The sequence below is a fragment of the Aphelocoma coerulescens genome, chromosome 4, assembly GCF_041296385.1.
Source record: "Aphelocoma coerulescens isolate FSJ_1873_10779 chromosome 4, UR_Acoe_1.0, whole genome shotgun sequence".
Taxonomy (NCBI): domain Eukaryota; kingdom Metazoa; phylum Chordata; class Aves; order Passeriformes; family Corvidae; genus Aphelocoma; species Aphelocoma coerulescens.
Window position 1 is genome coordinate 18,436,209 of NC_091017.1, and position 17,196 is coordinate 18,453,404.

General features: G+C 40.2%; 1 protein-coding gene across 12 annotated transcripts in view; it reads right to left on the reverse strand.

Annotated features, from left to right (window-relative positions):
* Nucleotides 1-1,415: 1,415 nt before the first annotated feature.
* Nucleotides 1,416-17,196, reverse strand: part of PTPN13 (protein tyrosine phosphatase non-receptor type 13) — a 114,533-nt gene continuing 98,752 nt past the window's right edge. For 11 of the 12 annotated variants that reach the window (XM_069012896.1, XM_069012904.1, XM_069012903.1 and 8 more), the window contains 17 exons: nt 16,824-16,998; nt 15,329-15,487; nt 14,922-15,093; nt 14,607-14,817; nt 13,499-13,569; nt 12,768-12,829; nt 11,945-12,101; nt 11,442-11,618; nt 10,081-10,163; nt 9,023-9,078; nt 7,824-7,927; nt 6,555-6,703; nt 5,901-5,991; nt 4,893-5,230; nt 4,156-4,371; nt 3,268-3,330; nt 1,416-2,250 (listed from right to left, as the gene is read on the reverse strand). In XM_069012896.1, the coding sequence (XP_068868997.1) occupies nt 2,170-2,250; nt 3,268-3,330; nt 4,156-4,371; nt 4,893-5,230; nt 5,901-5,991; nt 6,555-6,703; nt 7,824-7,927; nt 9,023-9,078; nt 10,081-10,163; nt 11,442-11,618; nt 11,945-12,101; nt 12,768-12,829; nt 13,499-13,569; nt 14,607-14,817; nt 14,922-15,093; nt 15,329-15,487; nt 16,824-16,998 (2,365 nt within the window). In that variant the 3' untranslated portion in view covers nt 1,416-2,169. The remainder of the gene's footprint in view (nt 2,251-3,267; nt 3,331-4,155; nt 4,372-4,892; nt 5,231-5,900; nt 5,992-6,554; nt 6,704-7,823; nt 7,928-9,022; nt 9,079-10,080; nt 10,164-11,441; nt 11,619-11,944; nt 12,102-12,767; nt 12,830-13,498; nt 13,570-14,606; nt 14,818-14,921; nt 15,094-15,328; nt 15,488-16,823; nt 16,999-17,196) is intronic. The other variant, XM_069012898.1, reaches the window with a different exon arrangement.

The following is a 17,196-nucleotide window of genomic DNA, read 5'->3' on the forward strand; positions in this document are numbered from 1 at the left end:
TGCTTTGTGTGTGCGCATGTGTTTCTTTTTTTGTGTGTGTCTCTGCTTTTTTTGTTTGTGTGTGTCCTTTTTCTGAGAAAGGCTAGCTCAAGTTAGTTATCCTCTGCTTTTCTGTGTGCACATCATTGAAAGGAATTTGGGTATAACATACCATACCATAGGATCATCATCATATCTGTGAGGACAAGCAGCAAATCCTGGAATCTTTTACTGACTTGTGTTTCCCATAAGCTGTAATCTGATGTAAACTGTTTGTGCTGTACTTGGCTTCATGCAGCACATTATACAAAATCTGTTCCTGTTTCTACATTGTTTGGCATGTACCTGAAAACATTTAAAAGAATTTAACTGCCTTAACCATACTGTCTGGTTACCATAACACTTCTTTTGTTTCTAAAACCCAGACATGCCCAAACCCTCTGAACTCACTATTTATGTTAAAGCAGCAGCAGCAGTGTATTAACTAGCTGTGTTTACTTACTTTGCCTGTTGACAACTGTTGTCCTGAAAATCTTCTGTCTTCAGTTTATAGCTCCTTCATATAGGTATACTGCCGACATGGCTAATCAATTTGCCTCTGCTTCTATCTACACAGAATTTATTCTCCTTCCTCAAACTATGCTGCTCTGAGAAATGCAGTTTTGCCATTATGCTGAAGGAAATACAAAACACAGTATTACTGTCAAGTGACAAGTGAAAAAGGCAAGACAGTGATGGTCTCAGTTTTGGGACACTGGAACACTGTGGGCTACTATTTTGAAGAGTGAAACCCTTGAATAAAAACCAGCCTCTGAACTTATTTCCACCACTTCAATGCAGAATGCTGTTAAATTAACACTCTTATACCCTTCCTGACAGCACAAGTCAAGAGCTTCAGTTCTGGCAAGCATTGCTGGGACAGGAATATTGCTCAAGCCCTTGAATGGGTACTCAAGGCTGATGGTATTTATTCACCATCCAAGGCTCCCACAGCTTAAAGTGAAAATTTTCTATCAGAACAGTTTTGACAGCTTACAGTATCACTAAACCACTGAGCTACTTAGAATCTGATATCCTGTCTCCAACTTCAAACCTGGCTGCTGTAGGCAGAGTAGGTTACATTGTTGTCAGATCATGGCTGTAGCAGTGCAAACACCACCCAAAAAAGTGATATGGTCTCAATGCCCAGGTGTGCTGAAAAACAAGGAGGGAGGGAAAATAAACTCTTCCTTTCACCATAGTAGAGAAACGCTCCAGACTGGAGCCCACAGTTCTGCCAGATTTTTCAAACAGATACTGAAGAACAGAAGGACACAAAATTTGAAATGCACACAGCCTTCATGTCTTAAGGGCAGCAACCACAAGGAATGATGCCATGTAAGGCCAAGACAAATCAGTCACAATGACATAAAAAAACCCAGACCCACTGACCAGTGTACATTAGGTATATTTTTATTTACAGAGTAGAGATGCCTAATCAATTATAAGGTTAGACACCCAATAATTCAGCTTTTTTTGTGTGTAAAAGTATATAAATATATACATGAAATTCTATGAAGTAAACATTATTAACTGTGATACAGTTAACATTCACTACTACCCTTATGCTAACAGGCATCTTTTAGAGCTTAAATGCTGATTTCAAGATACCCTCTATAAAATAACTGTAATTGTACCAGAAGGGCAAAAAATTCTGTGCCATGAACAAGCTTTCAAAATAGACTAGTAAAATGTCTTTGTAATAAAGTTTGTCAGGATAAAAATACTGCTTCATCCCTCCCACTTGCCCACCCTGTAAGAAACAAATACCCCAAAACAGTTGCAGAACTGCAGGAAGTACTATAGGATTACTTTTTTCTTCCCCTTTTCTTTTTAAATTAAAATATTTTTATTTCAGTATTTTATGACATAATAAGGAAGCTGCAAAAAAAAATGCAGCTTTATTAAATAGTTATACAAAAATCTCACATGTGTATCCACGGGGCTGAAGACAATAGTGGTATTGTATGAGCTATCCCTTTCCCTTAGAACTATACACCTTATTTGGAATGATGGAGAGACTTTATAGAAAAGACACTGGACAGCAACTGGAGAAAGGGATTAGAAAACTACTGGCAGGACAAATAAAATGCTCAAGAGCCTCTCAACCTCCTTGATTCCGTATTTTAAATGCACTTCTGCTTCAGTATTTTATTTGTCTCTCTGTTGTTCTTCGTGTTGGAGATGATTCAGGACATAAAGGACAACTTGATAGCAGAAAATGTACTGATCCTGCAAGGAAAAGGAAATTACAGAACATGTGAAAAACGTCTGCACCACCTAAGTGCTCTCACTTGCACTTCACAGTTCCATAGCACTCGATTTTAATACTAATTACTCTATTAAATAATAAAACCACCAACAAAAACAACTCCCAAAGAAAACAAAAAAAACCCCAAACAACAAAAAACCCAAACAAACAAAAAGGCCACAGTGGAAAAATATGCAACCTCAACTTAAAGCAAATACAGACACTGATCTGCCACTAAAGATATATTTCATATGGGATGTTTATCCTTCTTTCACACCAAAACCACCTAAAGGAGATGAGGCACTTTACACAAGTAGAAATGAAGAGAGCAAGTGAATTTCAAGGTCTTTCATCAATGCCAGCAAATAGAGAACTCAGATGACAGTGCAGCTTCTTACCTTAATCTCAGTGATAGAGGTGTGGGGGCTAATACATGTTTTGGGGTGTGAGGTGGGGATGGGAGTGACAGTTTTGTGGTTTGATTTCAGGGATTTGTTAACTATAACTTCACAATTCCTTCCCATTCAAAGAAAAAGTGCAGATTTTAACAAGACCTTGTGACGACCATCTCTAAAGTTAATTAGCTGTAGATCTAGATTATTCCTAAAAGATTTGAACTTCTGGCTGAATACCTTCCCAAAGGAGATCTCAAGGCATCTCTGATAGTATCAGTGATTCACAGCAGCTACACTTAGACCTTCTCTTCAGTTTATAATGCAACTTTAAGCCCAAAAAGCTTAGCTGACTTCCTCTAATAAACACATGCTTTTGAAGATGAAAACGCACAATTATCTTTTTAAAACACAGATCAAAACAATACAGCATGTTAAAAACAGCTCGTGTTTATAAATGTTAAACACATCCTGCTACTCATCTGATTTAATTCCTGTGACACAAATGTTACATTACAGTGCACAAAGACAATTGCTGTGTGCATCATGAAGTTCTCTAGCACATCATCAGATGGTTGAGTGGACACCTGGGGAATCCAGACTCACCTCTGTCTGAACCATTCCATGTCTCTGCAGACGCATCGTGCGCACCAGGTCCGAGATGTCGAACTACCAAAACAAACAGCAAGGTAAACATTCAAAAAAGGCAGACATGCAGAGAAAAGAAACATCCCCAGCATCAAACCAGGGAATAGAATTAGGTACATTAGTAGTGAAACAAATAATTCCCTGTAGCCTCTGTATGTCAGGTAGACATGTAGTGTCTCTGGGCAATCTGGATGTGGTCCCACATCAGACACTCCCCCCTTCCCTTGTTTTCTTTCTGTACACACATCCTCTTGCTTACTCTAAGCTAAGTGTGCAGAAAAGAGCCCCTCGGTCCAACCTAACAAAACACTTTTTTTTCCCAGGTCCATAAAGTTCTAGACATTCAGAGGGTGCTTAGAAACCCAAATGAGCTAAGTGTGATGTAGCTCATCTTGTCTAGAAATTCACCAAAGTTTTGCTACCCCAGGCCGCTGAAGGACATAAACAGGGAAGCTAGCACCCTCCTGTGGGTCACCCTAGAAAGCATTTCCCTGGTTGTGCTGGAAAAGTTAATTTGCATACCCCTTCCATCAATTGCCCAAGCCATCATGGCAACACCATTTTTCTCATGCCATATACCAGAAGTCCACTATGGTAGAAGATGTCCTTGCAGCATACTTCAAGTGGCACCTGGTTGCTGAGGTGACCAGCAGACAGGACACTTAAGATTCCCTGAGCTAACCCAAGAACCACTGGATATTAGAGCTCTCCCCACCTGGGATCACCAAGAAGCAAACATGGTACTGCCAACAGCATGGCACACTCTTTAAAATATTGCATGGATCCAGTGGAACACATTTCCTGCAGGTCAGAAGCACCACTGAGCCCATCCCCTGGGATACTCACGTCGAGGTCTCTGCTGATCAGCCCCAGAACCACATCTATACAGATGAGGGTGCCCGATCTCCCGATGCCTGCACTGCAGTGCGTGATGATGGGTCCCGACTTGTGCACGTGCCTCATGTAAGAGATGAAGGTGAGCAAATCATCTGGCTGGGAGGGGGTGTCGTGGTCAGGCCAGGCGATGAAGTTCAGGTGGGAAATGTGCCGCACCTCACCTGTCTGAGGTTTAAAAACACCAACAACATGTAGCACGTGGCAAGAATAAAAAGAAAGAAATTGAGTTCCCAAAGAAATGTCACAGAAAAGAGGGATTTGCCCAGTGAAGATGCTTTGTAACTCAATAAAACAAGAGCTGAACTGGAAGTAGCTAATTAGTAATTTAAATGTGTAAGGTTTACTGTCCAGACTGATCACACAGAGGAGTCAACCAGCCAGGCTGAATTATCAGTGGATTTCCTATCCCTGTATGCTTCTGTGGCCAAAGGGAGCCAAAATTTAGTGTCTCGTTAGCATAATGAAATCATAACCCGGCCCAAATGCCTTCTCCTATAAAGGTCAGAGAGTAGCACAAGCTGCAATGAGGAACAGCTGCCCAGTAATGATCACTGGGCAAAGAGGAGAAGCCCTGGGTTACTTCTCGATGTAGACAAAGCAAGTGAAAGCAGGCAAGCCAGAAGTATAAGGATAAATATGGCAACACCCAGAAAAAACTCTAAGCATGCAGAATTAGATTCACTCACCTGAATCTCTTCGAGCTCCAGCACTCTGATGATAAAGCCCTTCAGCTGCTGAAGTCTCACAAGAGCAAGCCGTAGTCTGTCATTGATCATGGTGGTTTTATTGAGCACATCTGGCCAGTAACGCTGACACTTTATCTTTTCTCCCTCGACCTCCTGAGTCATCATGGCAATCACAGTACAGTTTTGTTCCCAAACCATTTGCCAGAAATCTGCTACAGTAGTAGGAAGAGGTCCTTGGCATGCAATGTAAACGAACTCCTCATTCCCCACGGGCATGTGAATGAAGCTGGCATTGATGTATCCACCTTCAACACCAAGAGGGACTCTGGTGGTGTCATCTGCAATCCCCACACAACAGAAAGACCTCATGTTAGGTGTGCACATCATCAGACCTTCACACAGTACAGATGTTGAGCCTTACACACACACACACGCACTCATCTCCACAGATGTTTCCACATCTGCTTTAAAAGAAATAATTCACTTAAATACTTAACTTAGGGTACTAATCAGTACTTTCAATAAAGAAAAAGATGTCTGCAGGAGAAATAGAAATCAGCAGACAGGCAGGATAAGCGATTTGAACTGCAGCAGCTCTGAAAAAGTGAGGTTGAATTTTTCTCAAACAGAACTAACCTCTGTCCATTCTTCTCCTCAACACCTAACAAGTAGAGTTTTATGGCAGGAAATTTACTGACAATAGTACATGTGTCTGTTTTTCCAATTCTGCATGGGTAAACTGAAAAAACCTTGCCTGGTTCCACATGTATACATCATTTAAGACATGGGATCTGCTGAAACAACTGAAAAGTCTATGACCATCCATCCATACCTACTGCAGCACAGTGGTATATTGTTCACTGATCTTAAACTGCTTTATAAATGCTTGCTTCAGTTTTTTCCTTACTAGGATTAGGAATCAAAACATCCCCCCTCTGATCCAATCCATCTGGCCATACAGGTGGTGACAGAATATGAACAGTGAATTCCAAATGAGTTAGGACTTACAAGGAAGTATGTTTTTGTATCTGTTCTTTCTCCTGTTCTCCTTTGCTTGTCCAACCAAACACTGATCCAGAGGTTTTAACTCCTGAAGGTTCTGTAAAGAAGCAATTACATGTCCATTAGGAAAGCACTGAATGGTAATAATATTAAGAGCAGTTATGTTATCAAGTCATTAACAAATAGAATCATTAAAAATCAAATCTTAATGTGGATATGCAAAATAATGCAGGAAGGCATCTTTTACACAGCCAAGAAAATGAAATTAAAAAAAAAAACCCACCTACTATCCAGTAAATATTTTATCTCATTCTCTCAAAAAAGAGATCATGTAGCATGGCTGACTTAAGACTTTGGAAAGACTGGTTTCACATTCAGCAGCTGGATTTCACAGCCCTTGTCTATGGCTGTTTACCTCATATTCACTTGGTAACTTACCAGAAGCAAGATTGATGTGAAAACACTTACGAACTGAATTCAAACTGATCTCATCTCTCAGCAGCTTGTGGGGGAAGGGAGAGAAGTCTTTGGTGTTAAGTCTTTTCATCTCTTTTGAGCTTCCAATTAAAGAGCTGTGGTATTCAAGGCAGTGATGATGCAGCCATTCTATTTTTGTTTCATACTAGGAAAAAGGACTTTAAAGGACAAATAGTTACTCACTTCAATCTCTTTAGAAGGGACTCCCTGTTCCAGCAATCCACGCAACATTCTGATCACTGACTTCAATTTGGCTCCTGAATATTTGCCTCCAGGGAGCACATTCACAGTAGGGAGTGCAGAGATCTCTTCATTCGTCACTAGGGGGAAATCTAGCAGAAGATACAAATATAAATAAATAGCTAAAACCAGGGAAACAAGCTGTAGCTCACAGTTGGATTTGCATGTTGCTGTTCACTACTGTACTACCTGTTTTCTCTTGAATGCCTCCATACCAGAGAACACACAGCTGTACTCTCAGTTTGACAGGCAAAACCAAATTAACTAGCAAAACCAGTAAAGACACAAAATCAGCTCTGATTAATCCAGAAACCGAACAGAGTATTTTCCAGAACTTCCAATTTCCACACACATCGAAACAAACTTCAAATACATTTTAAATGTAAGTTCTTCACACAAGAACCTACAAAGATGGATGCATGCACACACGAATGAATTCAGAACTCTCCACATTACAGCCTGTGACTTGTTTTCAGCACTAATACTCACCATGTATATAACACATCTTACAATTATCACTTAGAAAGGCATTTTTTTGCCAATACAGCTTACCTCCCATCAGGCCTTCAGTGCTTCTCTGAGGCCCAACAAAATTAATAAACCAAGAATCTGTCTGGCATTGCAATTAGAAATGTCCTAAATCTACTGATTTAGTCTGAAATACTACATGGATTATCCTTTTTTCTTTCAATGAATGCAAAGGACTGCTGTATATGAACTTCACAAACTGGCATTTCTAATGCTATTTCAAAAAAGTGAAGATTAGATTCTGCCAAACACATCAAACTGCAGAGAGTTCCACTCTGCCACATAGACCAGCACCGGAAGAATGACAGTCAAGACAGAAGTATTGCCTAATCTGAGCATGGAATAGCTGGTATGTGAAGCACATGATGTATCAATCTAATCACAATCAAACATATATTTATTGCTACAGCTTTTGTCAGATAGATACTAAGGAAGGAAGTATCTCAGCTGGTCCCAGCACCTGTACAACTACAGACACAACACTGCCAATACTTGTTCCTATTAACTCTCACACACCTGTCACACAAAGCTGCAGAGATCCTTTCCAGTGCATTGCTGAGCTGTTAGAATCCCCATTATACCTGTCATGACACCCTCAAAACATATCCAGGACGTCTTAAAATTCACTTCTGTCTATTTAACATGACCCTGAAGTTTCCCACTGATTAAGTTAAATGTCCTTGCCTTTATTTACACGTTCCTGGCTGACTGATTCAATCGGCAGCTCATCGCTTCCCCACGTGATTTCATCCTCATCTGCCTGGCTCAAGGAAGGCTGTGGAGGAGATCTACAAGAGGACAAGGTATGGAAGTAAGAAAGAACACCTAGAAGCAACACATTTGCAACACAGTTAAAAAAATCCAAACCCCACTAGAAAGTAGTCTATAGCTACAATTATTTCTGGACTGGACCCCTACCAGTGATCTCAAAAACCTAACTTTTCTTTCCCCTTTTTCTCTTCTACATCCCCAGAGGGGATCTGAAAAAGGTAACAGTGGAAAAAGAGCCAGGAATATACAAATCTAGTAATAACTACCACTGCAATTACTTTTCAAAGACTAAGCAATTAAATAGCATCCAATAGCAGATTGGTACCACTCATACAATTCACTACACTTGAGTATCTATTTTCAATTGTAAGTTTTCTAGCTTTGTTGAAGATAGTGATGAATGTATTAAGTACTTTAGGCCATAATGTCATTGCCTGTGCCAAGTCTCAACCCCAAACTTCCCACAAGCTTACAAGCATAAAAGCATATGCACTTTCACTGAAATTTCTCTTAGACCAAAATTATTTCACAAAGAAAAACAGTATTGGGAATTTCTGAAGTTCAGAGTGGCTCAAAGGGACAGGCAGTAACTCGGCCAGGCATATGCTTCATGCTCCATGGAAAAAACAGAAAGCCCCAGGCACCCAAATGGGAGCTGATGGAGCATAGCAACTCTACATTTGAGTTGCAGTGCTCTAAAACCAGAAGATCTCACACTAATAAAGCTTGTATAGATTTGAACTGAAGACAGCACTGTTTGAATATTTTCCTCACATCCAAGTACCAAGTTGTTAGCACAATGCAAATTATGTTCTTTGGAGACATCTGAACACAGTCCAGTTACTGTAACCACGTACCAAAGGAACAAATAAAAGCAGGGCATAGTAAACCACATAAAGCTGACTAGTATTCAGGCAAATGACAAACTTTTAAGTAAGGAATAGACCAAGAGAAAATTCAACAAGACATCGTACAGATATTTGATTGGGTTTGTTTTGGGAGTGGTTTCTTGCTTTTTTTATTGTTGTTTTTCTCTCATAACAATATACTACACTTCAGACTTCCAGACTTCACAGGTTTGCTCTCAAGCAACACTAGGAAAGAAATCTTACCTTTCTGGCACAGCTTTTACTCCACAATAGTCTTCACAACCATTTACATGTGTTGGCTAGAAGAAGTATTTCAAAACACATTAAAGGACATAGTTACAACATTCACATGCTGCAAATTTTAAACAATTAACAATTACAGGGACTACTTCTGAAGGGTACTAAGTTCAAAGCAGCACACAATGAAAGACTTTCCTCTTTTAGACATCTCATTAACCCAAAATAACAGAGGACGAGAACACTGAGCACTTGGACAGATACTCTACTGTAACAAGGCCAAAAAGGTATATTAAAATAATTCCTGACTCATAGTAGCAATAGAGTCATCTAAGTTTTCCCCAGTTGGCTTTTTTTGTTTCTAATACTTAGAAACCCTTTATGAGGTAAGCTTGATAGTGAAAACTTCTGCCTCCTGTCAAGCCACAGTTCCTATACTGTGGATATGTAGCAGAACAGGGCTCTACCTCTAAGTGACACACTCCTATTCACACCTTCCTCAACAGACAATGAAGACTCAGCACAGAGGAAGGCATTTACACTCTTCTTTAAAGAAAAACTCTACAAAATCATTTATACTTTTTAGGCCAGCTTGCTTTTGCACTGCCATTCTCGGACAATTTTACTCATGGCTCTCCCTAGAGCACATTGACACAGAGCCAGATTCCTGATTGGATTTTCAGCTCTACTAACTGGACAGAAAGCTGCAAGAGCCAGGATGTGCTGGATAGAGAGTTCTGCTGATAGCAAAAAGCAGCAGCAGAAGAAATTTCAAGTACACATTTTGGACAGTAAACCCTACACAGCATTCCTTTTCATTGTGACTGCTCCCCTTCTCTGAGCAGGAATCACTGAAATATTTTAGATTAAAAAGCTGAAGTAGCATTAACAAGGTAGTTTATTACCACCCTTTTTGAAAAGAAAGCTGATGGACTTTATATAACAGTGTAAAATAACTGTATGTTTTGTTCTCTTATGTAGTTAATTTATGACAATCACATGCTATTTAAAAATAAATGTTCATACAAATTGAAAGAGCATCTGCCAGCTTCTTGCCATCCTACCTCTGAAAAATCTTCAGGTAAAGATGACCCATCACAGTCTGTGTCCTCAGACTTATCTTCTGTCACCTTTCCATTCATCTCTACTGAACAGGAAAACCAGGAGATACAGCATAAACACACCAGAAAATGCCCAGGAGCCACCCTCTCACAGACATGAATCCTGTTCCACTTGGCTGGCACTAGACAGGGAATACAGGTGCCAGAATAACCAAGAAATACTTCTTAAGGCCCTTTGCTACCAGCGTGTTGGAAAAGTGCTCTTACTGTATAGGATAATCAGACTTTAGGTTTCTTTATTTTGTAATTGGAACAGCTGCCATGATATGAGGTTGTTTGCACAGAATATCTGTGTCACAGCATAACTGATGGACAGGCTGCAGCTACTAAGTTATCATATTCCCCATGCCAGTAGTTCTTCTGCAATTCAGTTACATTTAGACCAGCAGTAGGTCCAAACCAGGATTCTGCTCACTCTTTAGATTAACAAAATGTAATTAGGACATGCCAGATAAAATCTGACTTGCATCTGTCTGCTATGGAAGCACCCTGCTGCCACACCTTACGGATTCAATTCATCTTCAGTTGCAAAACACAGCCTACAAGATATTGGAAGTACTGGAGCTCCAATGATATTCCTCAGCTGAGATCCTGGCACAGCCAGAACCTCAGTCATCCCTGACTTCTAATGCAATGACCAATGACAATAACCCAATGACCTTAAAGTCATGACCTGAAATAATTATAATTTTGGAAGGTGTATCTTGAGTTTTAGAAGGAATCTCTACAGAAGGAGCAAGCACCTTGCTTGAATTTTTGGAGCATGCATACATAGTGTGACACCACAAAGGAACTACAAATCCTACTCCTCACTACATCTCAGTCAGGAGCCAAGGAGACAGAATGAAGGAAAAGAAAGATGTACAGTCAGAAGTAGGTACTGACAAAAAGCCAGTCTTTCTAAAAGAGACAAAGCAGGTTGGCAAATTGTTTGGTTTTGAGAGATCTCAACACATTTCCAGGTTGTGCAATCTGAAATCAATGAAATGCTGAAATGCTTCAGCACGCCAACATGACTGCAGCTGCAGGACCAGGTACCTAAACAATATGAATTTCACTCAAGATACAACTCCCAGATTACTTAAACCAAAATCCAGACTGATCAAACCAGAACCTCACTTTTTACACTGCATCTCAAATTCATGGTAATTGGCAACTCTTTGTCTGTGTTCAACTTGGGAAACTTCCAGTCCAGACATCAAATCAATGTCAACTCTCCCTGTTAACAAATCAACTGCTTACTTGGCACCTTGTTTCACAGTGTTTTGCTGTTAATGATGCTCTTTTTCAATGGCTCACATTACCTGGCAGGTGATTTTCTGACACAGCCTTCTTGAGATGCAGAAGACTCTGAGCCCCTGAAATTGCATTATTCCGATTTAAGAGGTTCTGGGCTTCCTCATCTACAACATCCAACAGATACTGGACAACTTCATTGTGGTCATCCTCATCATAATACTCATCATCTGGAACCTCTGTTCCTGAAGACAAATAGTACAAAATGACAAGTTTTCCCAGTATAGGATGGTTTGGGAGAACTAAATTAAAGGGGCAGACCCATGGCATTATTTCTAGCTGTTACCATGGCCTGCCTTCATTTCTCTCTAACACAAAATCCAATTTCTATAAATCTGCTTTCAACATCAACTAACTCCTCCAAAGCAAAGCACAAGAGTTGGAAATGATCTTCTAAAACTGACTGCCAGCCTAACGTTTACTTATTTCAGCATAGTCAACAATGCCATGATTCCCTTGCACTGGTACAATACAGACAGAATAATGCTCTTCCCATCTCACCTCCTCTTACCTGATTTGTCAACGTGTTTAGAAAAATCTGATATTTCATTGGCAAGTCCAAGGGAAGGTGCATCTGCTGCTCCTGAGAGGTTCATTAGTGCTTTTGTGTGATGGATATTGTTTTCTGTATTTCCCTGAGAAGGTCCTAGGATGCCATTGCCATTGACCTGAGAAAGCAAAGAACAGTGGCCATTAACTCTTAAAGAGCCCGGCAATTTGCTGAAGCAGTAAACAACTGCTAAAAAGTTCTCCTCAGCAACAAATAAAAACCTCTATTCATACCAGATTCTCATCTGAGATACCTGGGTGATGGGTGGGAAGTTTCAGATGACAAGAACAAATAAAAAAAATTTAAAGCAACTAAGAAAAAAACCCACATGATGACAAAGCAGCAGCTTCTACAAGAGAATACATAGTAAAATTTAACATTATTATAACCCCTGTAAAATGTATGTAAGCTTCAGTACTTTTGGTCTCACAACACAGCATTTCTCAGAAAAAACTAAGGGAAAAAAAGAAAGAAAACCACCTAGCAAATATAATATGCAAGCATCTGCAGAAACTGGGGGCTGAATGGAGAATTTTGGATGATAGCCTTGCATCCTTCTCATAAGACAATTTGTCTTTCAACAAAACCGTGCCAAAGAAAGAGCAGATCAATTAAAAAAACTTGCATATTTATTATGATCACTGCTTAATCATGTCAGCTGACAATAGTGGGTTTACATACTTTGATCAACAGATAGTTTTACTCATTTATTTAGTTCTAAAATTGTTTGAAGTAGATTCTTTTCTCTGGTTAATGGTAACAGGCACAAGACAGGAGCATTTACCTTGGGCCCATAAGCATCAGTTGTCTTTTCTGTTTTATCACAGGGATCACCACAGGAACAGCCTAAACAAAAATGGGGAAAAAACAACAATCTCACAGCAACTTTTTCCCATAAACTAAATGTGCCTCCATAGATTATTTTTATAAAAGAAGTAGGGTATTTAATACCACGTTATGACAGGAATAGCATTTCTGCCTGGTTTCTGTGCATTGCCAAACTTCTACCTGAATGACTACACTTCATATAATGGCTTTTTGAATGTTCTATTTGATAGGATCAGAAAGCATTAATACTAATAGAAGTAACCAACTCAAAGCAAAGAGAAATGTTGGTAAGGAGTTTAACCACTTACAGTGGAAACACGCACCTTTGGGAACAGGGTTGATTCCCTTTTCCCCAAAATGAACAAGATACAACCCCACAAACACCTGTCACTGACCCCTTTTTTGTTTTTTTTTTAAACACTATCTGACATCTGGGTCCTTGTTGAAGGGCACCCTTTAGCTCTCTCTATATTAGAGAGTATTTCTAAAGTACACGAGAAATGGCATCATAAAGACACTATTGCTGAATCTTTTCTCATGGAGCTTTTAGAAGAAACATCAAGCAAACTCCTGTTTGAGCTGGTCACAATAAATTGGATTAGGATAGTATCTTAAGGCCCATATCAGTTCCTTTATTTTTACAAACAGGTGGATTTCACTTACAATGAGTAAGCATGCAAAACTTACCATTAGCTTTCAGTGGCCAGGGATTTGAGTTCTCAGGGCTTTTGGATTTTGGGAACACTGCATGACCATCTCTGTGAAAAGAAATATTTACAGAAATATTTATTAAGAAAAGAAGTAAATAATGACAATCATCAGATATTAAAGTAAATAGCACTATTGGTAAAACTGCTAATCATTCCCAGCCAGCTTGGTGTCATCTGCGACGCGAGTGAGGACACATTGAATCCACTCTTCCAAATCATCAGTAAAGAAATGAAACAGGGCTGGCCCCAGTACTGAGCTTTGGGGAACCTCACTAGCACCATTCACCACCACTCTCTCACTCCAGCCAGTTCTTAACCCAGTGAAGAGAACACCTGTCCAAGCCATGGGCTGCCAGCTTCTCCAGGAGAATGCTGTGGGAGACAGTATCAAAGGCTTCACTCAGTCCAGGTATAAACATCCACAGCCAGCAGATGGGGAACCCAGTCATGAAAGCACATCAGGTGGGTCAGGCAGGACCTGCCTTTCCTGAACCCCTGCTGGCTGGGCCTGATTCCCTTGTCCTGTACCTGCTGTGTGACTACACTCAAGGTAATCTGTTCTGTAACCTTCCCTAGCACTGAGGTCAGGCTGACAAGCCTGTAGTTCCCTGGATTCTCCTTCCAGCCCTTCCTGCAGGTGGGTGTCACACTGCAGCCATCTGGGACCTTCCCAGTGAGCCAGGACTGGTGACAAACGATGGAGAGTGGCTTGGGGAGCTCTCCCACCAGCTCCCTCCATACCCTTGGATGAATCCCATCCAGCCCCACAGACCTGTGAGTGTCCAAGTGCCACAGCAGGTCTCTGATTAATCCCTCCTGGATTGCAGGGGATCTATTTGAACACCTGTAGTTCAAAGCTGGACATAGCCATGTGTTCCCAAAAAGCACAAAGCACAAGTACCACATTGCCCTTGTGCTCCACTGCAGCACAAAAACTGTGAATTTACAGACCCTTTCTGTGGAGTCAGTCCTCAGTAACATTTGGTGAATTTCCTGTCATACCAGGAACAGGTTTTACTCATATACACATGAAATCACGCAAGAAAAACAAAAAGTACAGGGAAGCATTTGCTGCCAGAACATACCTGGTTGCTTTGAGCACCACTGTTGGAAGGTATGTTTCCAGCATTCTTTTGGCTTCTTTCAGAGTCATTCCTTGTGTGCTTACTCCATTAATGTAATGGATAATATCTAGTACATGGAGACTCTCCTCTCTGGCAGCAACCGATCTGGGGAGAATGTCACTAATATACACAACTTGATAAAGGCTGTCATGGCCTCCTGATAATGACAAACCTTCACAGGGAAAGAAGGGGGAAAAAAATAAAAATCAAGCTTTCCTTGTAACTGAAGGGGAAGATTTTTCTTTAGGGCAAAAAAGCAGATTAATTCCATGTTACCTAGCTCCTCCTTATGGCACATTAGTGTAATATCAGGCAGCAAATGAGGCAACACTGGCATCTTTGGTAACTCCAGAACACGCCCTAGCACTAATCTGACAGTCCTTGGGGCAGCACGGAGAAAGCTGACTGCATCAGTATGGCTCATGTTAGTGACATCGATGTCATTAACCTGCAACAACAAAAGCAACACAGGCGCCCTTGTTAGGTCCCAAGAAGGACAGCACTACTGAGGAAGCATTTACTGCTGTTCCTCAAGCACTATCAAATCATGCCTCTCAGGAGGTGCGTGCCTTTGTCCTGTAACCACATTTGACTTGGCCCACAGTGCAGTTCAGTTTATTTTTTTAGACTCAAAGTTGTCCTTTTGGTGCAATCCCTGTATCCGAAAACATGAATTCCCTTACTTTTATCAGTCGGTCTCCAGGCCGTAGTCTCCCATCGCTCTTGGCAGGATCCTGAACAATGTCATGAATGTAGCAGCCAACATTATCATTACCTTTGGTCACTGTAAAACCCAGACTGCCCTTTTCTGACTTCGTCAGAGTCACTCGGAGCTCCACTTCCTAGGGGGACAAAACAGCACCTTACAACACGGGCAGTCAGAAGCAATATGAACATTTTACTGAATTTAAGACAGCTGGAAGCACACAACTGATTTACCAATTGATTTAAGTGGGACACAAGCCTGGACCCAGACATGTTTCTTATCAGGCTCAGCTTAGCTGCTCCAAATAAGCATCTCTGATGAGTTCAGACAGAACCAAATAATCTTTTGCATGGAAATAACATGTCTAATAATAATAAAATAATAAAAAAAATAATAAAAGTCTATGAATAAACAAAATTTTGCAGGCACATATCAAAACTGACACCTTATTTTACCCTTATCTAGCTGCCATATATAAGAAAGTCTCTGTATTTTTAAATATCTCAATGTATCCATAGTTACTCAGAACAAAATAAGGGAACATAGTTTCCTAAAGTGAGACACAATACCACAGAGCTTATCTTGAAACTGAACACATGCATGTGTTTTGCCCATTTTAATTTGCAGTAATTTTGATTTGAAAGATATGGATCTGCCTCATTTGCATTAAAAAAATCACAGAGCACCAGGAAGGATGAAAAAAAACTTCTGAAGAAGGGACTAAGAAAAATACAGTTTCTTGTCAAAATTGAGTATTGGCTAGAACAGCTTTATAACCTGGAAGACCCTCCCAACTGGGACGACCAAAATTCAATCTCAATTTTTTTCCAATCTTTGAACAGATTATCTGAGGATATGGAAGTCCCTTCTGATACACAAGATATTTCTGTGGTGGCAAGAAGCTTTCACAGAAGAGCCTCAAAAACAGGCTCCATCTTGCAGCAGAGCAGAAAATCTTTGGGATTCATAGTTATAAATGCAGCAAAGAACAGGGTCTCCTGATGCCCTTCACGGCTCAATTGATTCTCTGACCTCTGAACAACCCCCTAAAACTAAAAGATAGAAGCAAGATATCTGCCATTTCAGGTTCCTCTGAGTACATAGTTTAGAGGTAGTTAAATATTTAATACCAAGGTTTCCAGGATGAAATGACTCATGAAATGGACATATACACATCCACCTATGTACACATGGATGCCTCCACATTCACAGATGGAAATGCATCAATTCTTCAAGAGTCCACACAGAAAGTGTCTGCAGACATTGGTATGAGCAGCTGCAATTGACTGATTACAAATGGCACTTGTATGTACCATTTACAAGGCACACATCCAGATTAGTGCAAATATAACCTACAACTATCCCATTTGTAAACCAGTGTGCCTAACTTCTATCCAGTCACTCCCCAAATCATGGCTAAAACAACCACAGCAGGACATTTATGCTCCTGAAAGACAGAAACAGTGTATTACTGGCTCGTATTCTTCAGCATTTTTTTCCAGCTGGGTGAGTAATGAATCTATTTCTCCCAGTTGTGAAGTCAGCTCAGAGACAGGAGTAGCATAACAGTCATTTATTAAAATGGACGTGGTAACATCAGGTACAGTTCTACAGGTTGGGATCACTGGCAAATCCAAAGGCAAATCACTACAGATAAAGCAGAAAACAAAGAAAAACAGGAATAAGTGCAATGTGGCTGTCATTCATAAATTAATATATGAGCCAAGACTGACTTTATGCAGATGTAAAAAGCAAACAAAAAAAAAGTATTTCTATGAATAGGTCCAATAAACTACTCTTCTCAACATTTCTGCAGTATGATGAGGATCATTATCAGCAGCATAC